This window comes from Setaria italica, chromosome VI (genome assembly GCF_000263155.2).
Source record: "Setaria italica strain Yugu1 chromosome VI, Setaria_italica_v2.0, whole genome shotgun sequence".
NCBI lineage: Eukaryota > Viridiplantae > Streptophyta > Magnoliopsida > Poales > Poaceae > Setaria > Setaria italica.
The window spans coordinates 8,380,438-8,386,765 of NC_028455.1; the positions used below are offsets into that span (position 1 = coordinate 8,380,438).

The window sequence follows — 6,328 nt, forward strand, 5'->3', positions numbered from 1 at the left end:
AATATTTTCTACTGTGAGACTTTTATTATGTTGTCATGTAATAATGCACTTTAAGTAAGGACACGCAATTTGTAGACGATATATGTTAAATTTGCGATGTAATGCATTTCGAAGTCGTAGTCTACTGAAATATCCGTAGAAAATCGAAGTCGTAGTCTACTGAAATATCCGTAGAAAATTAAAATGGTAATTGTTAGCGAAATTTCGGCAGAATTTCCCCTAATTGTTGATGCAATCCATACAAAATTACGAGATGAATAGTGAATATAAATACAAGCATAGAAACATAGAAGCATATGACACAAGCATATGACACATTCATAATAGAATCCACAATAGTTCAGAATGAAAGTCCTTATACAAAGTTCAGGATGACACAATAGAATGCACAAATAGTTCCGAATGACACAATAGAATCCACAAAGAGTTCATAATGACACAATAGTCCATATGATACAAAGTTCGCAATCAGAGTCGTCACTGCCTCCTAGTCTTACCCTTACCCTTGTGACCAAGGGCGTCGGTGCCTGGAGTGTAAGGAGAACGTGGACGACGTAGTCTAGTGCCCCCTACAACCTGTGTAGGGTGAGTCAAGGGAGCCTCCTGGAGCTGAGACGGGCCAATCTCCTCGGCCCTCTGCTCATCGTCGCCGTCGTCGTCGTCGTCATCGTCGTCGTCGTCTTCCTCTGATGCAATTGATTTCGATCCTGAGGGGCCTTGGCTGGACGTACCGACGCCTCCTTCGCGCAGGGATGGAACGTGCACGTCTCGCGTCGTGGCAGTCCTGCAACCACAACGAGCAGCGGCACGGCGAAGCCGATTTGACAATCGCTGCAGTAGTAAAAACAAGTTACACAAATGAAGAATGTAACGTATTAATGAAGTATTAAAAAGAATAATTTGAGACTTACCTCTAGGAAGCTCCGCGTCTCGGGGTCCCTAACTCGTGGACGGAATTGCTCTATATCTCTAACCGAGCTTTGTAGGGTACGCCCCTGCAACAAATGGCTAAGTCACTAAAGCAACAAATGACTAAGTCACTAAATGACTAAATGATTAAGTTAGATCACTAGGTCCTTATCTAACTAACTAAATCTCTAAGTAACCTAACATAGAATATAGAAAAGTGAAGCAATTGTCTTACCATCCTATCCAGTATTGGTCCTGCCTCCACCTGCCTTCCACCACGAGTACTCTGATCGTACACCGTGTCTTCATCGTCGGATGACTGGATATCGGCGTAGTCATCTTCCGTCCACGCTTCCCTCAGCCTGTGCCGCGTCGCACCTTGATACCAGCTCTGGTATTGCCTGTACGCACTGTTTGTGTGCGGCTCGTTGTTCTCGTCCAAGTTCTGCTCGTACTGCTCCCATTCCTGAATATACGCGTGGTGCAACGCGGGCCAGTCGGAGACCTTCCGCTTCTTCTTTCGATCCACGCTGCACGTCACGTTACACGTTACTGTTAGCCAAAATTTAGTTAATAGTATTGAAATATATGAAAATGAAAGAAACTTACTTGTGTAACTCTATACTAGTCGAGGTCGCCTGTGGTGGCCAAATCTGCCTCATCCCAAATTGGCGTGCTACTCGATGTGGCAGGTGGTACTCGACAGCATAGAAGCAAATAAGAGGGCACACCATCCTGTAAATATCATCGTCCTGAACACACACGAAGCTAAGGGGAAAAGGAAGTGGATCGTCTCCGTCGTAAGGCTGCCAATTTACCTGCAAAATTTTAATCAAAAACGTTAGTTGTTATACTAAAAGATTACAAAGCATGTTTAAAAAAAATTCACTTACACTATGAGCAGTGAGCGCGTCTATCTCGTTGATGTAATCCAGGTACGCGCGGTCCAACCTGGTATGGCTAACCTTAACCTGATCCCAAATATATGCCCATGTCGGCTGTCGTCTCGGCGGCTCACCTGGGAACCACGGTCGACGCGGCATAATCTCGGGCCGACCAACAGGAAGACGGGACCACATCCATAATTGCAACAGGTAGACACACCCACCAACTGACGGGGAGCCCGAAGACCGACGGCACGCCTCGCACAGCTGCCGATATAGAAAGCATAACACAGCTGATCCCCAGCTGTAAGAACCAGCCTGGTGCCAGTCAGTGAGGCAGTGGATCCACATCCAAGACGCAGTGTCACCTGTAGCGTCTGGGAAAAGAACGTAGGCAAAGAGGTGTAGTATCCACGCCCTGCAGTACTGTCCAACTGTCTCAGCATCCGCGTCCTGGGGGCACTGGCCGAAGTGTTCCCGCAGCCATGAGATTAGCACTCCAGATGTGCGAGTCCCCTGCTCGTCAACCTCTCGCCCCAGGAAGGCTGCGACTCGTGCTCTCCAACCATCTGAGACGCACGGCTCGGTGACTGGCTAGCCCCGAATCGACAGACCCAGCATCTTCTGACAGTCCTGTAGGGTCACTGTCATCTCTCCGAACGGGAGGTGAAAGCTGTGAGTCTCGGGTCGCCACCTACATTTCGCCGGATTATTATTTGATAACATGTAAACACATAACAAAATGAATATGACTAGTGGTAACAGTACCTGTCAACCAACGCAGTTATAGCCGCTGAATTGAACCTGGGCATCCCACGACGAACCTGATACGAGATGACATCGAGGCCAGCCATCTGTAGTAAAGGAGTGTAGCGGTCGTCGTACTGCAGCGCCAAAAACCCATCATGGGCTCTAGAACGAAGGAGCGGAAGGACCTGCATTCAAATAAACCAAGTCAGAGATTACATAGGACAAAAGACGTGGACGCTCGCAAACCTTTAATCATGAATTGTAAATTATTACCTGCCCTCCCGCTATGAGACGACCTCGGTGAGTCTGGTCGTACGCCTGATCTAGAAGGTGGAAGTGCGCCATCCTACAAAAAGGCAAAAAGATATAAGATTAGTAAAAAATAAATCATTAAGTTAGAGATGTAGAATCACAACCTGTATGAATAAAACACATATCAAGTAACGAAAAAAGGTATTAGTCGCACCTCACTAATTTGCCAACGGCAAGTGCGTGAATTATGACCCAATCTACCGCACTTGCCGCACTCGTTCTGTTCTGGATCAGCAAGAAATGGTGTTGCTCTACCACGCCTCGTTCTTCCGGATACCTGATCCATAGTCATGTTATGCCTCGTCCGCTTCCTTGTTCCACGTTTGTTCCAACGGTATGCAGGATCCGCAACATATTTTGGCCCATCATACGGAGGCCACTCTCTAGGATCCCGGAAAGGCACGAAGCGGGGGCTCCATGTCCGCACAAGGGTGTCTACGCTGAACTCATGTGGTATCATGCTCTCGATATCAAAATTGCGATGCCTAGCTGCTGCCACCAAATGAGAACATACGAAGTGGTACTGCCTTGGCCTACCACAAGTGCACTTGAAATCTCGGAGAACTACCACATGTATCCTCGACTCTCGGATCTCACCGTCGGACGTTGTACCGCCCCTATGCTCCACCTGATAAGTACCTGAGCCGAGATCAAAACATTGCACCTCATGTGTGGAAGCCCTTTCATTTGCAATGATGAGATGTCTCTTTGGTTTTTCAGCCCATCTCTCCCCAGCAACCTGTAACGCTTCTGCTTTTGCGTGTCTTTCATTGAACCACGCAACAAGCCTATAGAAGGTGAATTCAACGATTGCGTTCACAGGCATACCACGTATCCCCAATAACAACTTATTGAATGACTCGGCCATGTTACTGCACTGAAACTCGTACCTCCAACCACCGGCGTCGTGAGCTCTAGTCCACTTATCTACATCTCTCATCAAACCAGCAAGCCAATGTCGACCTTCTGCATTTGTTGCGGTCCTTACCTGCTCCAATTTGCGCTGAAAGTAATAGTCCTCAAGCTGCCGTGCTGCAACTTGAAACAGATCAAAATTATCCTTCACACCATCCTTCCGAAGAAGGTTCTCCGCAAGGTGCCGAGTGCACCAACGATGATGCAAAGGTGCATAACCCTCTATCTGTTCTTGCACAGCATTAAGTATGCCCTGATGCCTATCGGATATGACGCCAACCTCCCTACCAGGACCAACCACATGTATCCGGACCAGTCTTAAGAACCACCCCCAACTGTCATTGTTCTCCCTCTCAACCAATGCAAATGCCAAAGGAACCAACATATTGTTCGCGTCACAAGATATAGCTATAAGAAGTGTGCCTCTATATTTGCCAATCAAAAATGTACCATCAATAGAGAAAACAGGACGACAGTGCCTAAAGGCTTCCACAGACTGAGGGAAGCACCAGAAAGCACGCCCGAATATCTGCCTCCCGTCCTCCTTCCAAGCATTTGGCTTTGGAATGTACTCATAATGCATGCCTGGATTCACCGCTTTAATAGCATTAAAAAGAACTGGCAGCTGCTCGTACCCAGACTCCCAATCTCCATAAATCATCCTCCACGCACGCTGCTTAGCCCTCCAAGCTTTACCATAAGTTATCACATATCCTCCATAAATCTCCTCAACAGTTCTTATAATTGTTCTCACTTTCATGTTGGGTTGTTCCTTCAATATTCCCATCAATCGCTTCGCAATGAGGGTAGATGTTAGCTGCGGATGTCTCAGTGTAAGCTCATGGTCAGCACAATTGTGTGGACCGACTACTTTTGTGATCTTCCACTTCTCGGTGATATTTTTCTTTCTTGCACAAACCCTCCACGGACACCGTTCCTTGTCACACACAACAGTGTAACGGCGCTCCGCATATGAATGCAACACTTTGTACGGTCTCTTCCGTATCACCACAAAAGCTTGCAACCATCTCTTCAATGCGGGAAGATCCTTAAATACTCTACCCTCCTCAATAACCATACTAGGACCAGCTTCAGGAGCTTCTAGGAGGTCATCATCACGTCCTTTTGCAAACGCCTGATCGGAAAGACTCAGGTCGCTAAACTCATTAACTATCGGATCACGACGTCCGGGGAATATACGCCTGAACATCTCAATATCACTCTCCGTCATCTCTCCAACAGGACGATCATCATCAGAATCAAGATCCACTCCCATCTCGTATGCATCTTCATCATTCAAAATTTCAACATTATTAGAGCCACGCAAACCATCTCCACATTGCACTTGCGCATCAACTAGAGGCACATCCACATCTTCTGGAATATCTCCTGCGCCATGAAGTACAAATATAAGTTAAGAATAAGTGGATGGAACGAACGGATTATCTCTTATCAATAGAAACCGGTGAGACACTTACTCGGATCATTCTGAGTGAAAAGGAACTCATTACGAGAGTCCGCCACATCATCAACAATCCGACAACCATGTCCAACTACTTCATTAGGTGCAGATTCAGCATCGGGAATAGTAGGTGCAACATCCACGTCCATAACAGGTTCTGGGACGGGAGGATCAAAATGTGCCCGTTGACCCATTGGTCGGGAAAACCGACGAGGATTTCGATCAACTCCCACCGGCCGAACAACCACTTCAACACTTGGTGAATGACCATTCATAACCGTCCTCACATATTTCTCCCACTGACCTGCACACCGAATTGGGACCATCTTCCTTTGAATGTTGAGAGGGGAACCTAGGTGAAGAATACCCTCGACTGTGATTTCATCATTTTCATGACAATGTAACTCCTCCCGAGCCCTTGCAACCAACTCACTAAACGATGGTTTCTCATCGAATATGACAACCTCGCACTGCATGCCAACAAACTTAACACATCCATATTCATCCCTTTCCACAGTGCCTCCGTAATATATGCTCACTACGTTCTCCATCTAGTATATCAATATAACGACGCACAATTCATTTAGTCCATAATAAATTAAACATTCTAAGTCTACTAAATACAACTAACTAAATGTGTCACATATACTAACTAACTATATCACCTAATATGTACCTACATACTTAACTATACAACTACTTAACTAAATATCGTAATAACTAGTTTACTATGCTATTAGTTATCATATCTAACCATTCTAATTTAACCTAAAAATTCTACCTAGTAATTAGTAATAACTAGTAATATCTACCTAAAAATATCGTAATAATTAGTAATAACTAGTAATATCTACCTATTTTATCTAAAAATTCTACCAATCTATCTAAATTTAACCTAACTATTCTAATTTATCAATATTACAATTTTATCTAAACCTATCCATCTACATTACATTACAACAGTTACCTTCGATCGGACGGGAGCGGGCACAGGATGGGAAGCGGCAGACCTCAGGCTACGGAGGGTGGAGCCAGACCGGATCGGGCGCTGGTCTGGCCAGGGCGCCGCATGGGGGCCGCGCGGGGGCCCTCCGGG

The 6,328-nt window shown here is 45.9% G+C and overlaps 1 protein-coding gene and 1 long non-coding RNA gene across 2 annotated transcripts; both read right to left on the reverse strand.

Moving 5' to 3' along the window:
* Positions 1 to 1,097: 1,097 nt before the first annotated feature.
* On the reverse strand, positions 1,098 to 2,370 carry LOC111257689 (serine/threonine-protein phosphatase 7 long form homolog). Its single transcript, XM_022827726.1, has 4 exons — positions 1,803 to 2,370; positions 1,519 to 1,715; positions 1,208 to 1,439; positions 1,098 to 1,106 (listed from the first exon to the last, which is right to left on the reverse strand). Exons 1-4 carry the CDS (start codon positions 2,142 to 2,144, stop codon positions 1,098 to 1,100), a joined length of 780 nt encoding a protein of 259 aa, XP_022683461.1. The 5' UTR covers positions 2,145 to 2,370.
* A 43-nt stretch (positions 2,371 to 2,413) lies between these two features.
* LOC111257753 lies at positions 2,414 to 2,849 on the reverse strand. The gene is made up of 3 exons (XR_002678334.1): positions 2,817 to 2,849; positions 2,562 to 2,728; positions 2,414 to 2,487 (listed from the first exon to the last, which is right to left on the reverse strand). It is a non-coding gene; the product is annotated as an uncharacterized LOC111257753 (long non-coding RNA).
* Between the last annotated feature and the right edge of the window lie 3,479 nt (positions 2,850 to 6,328).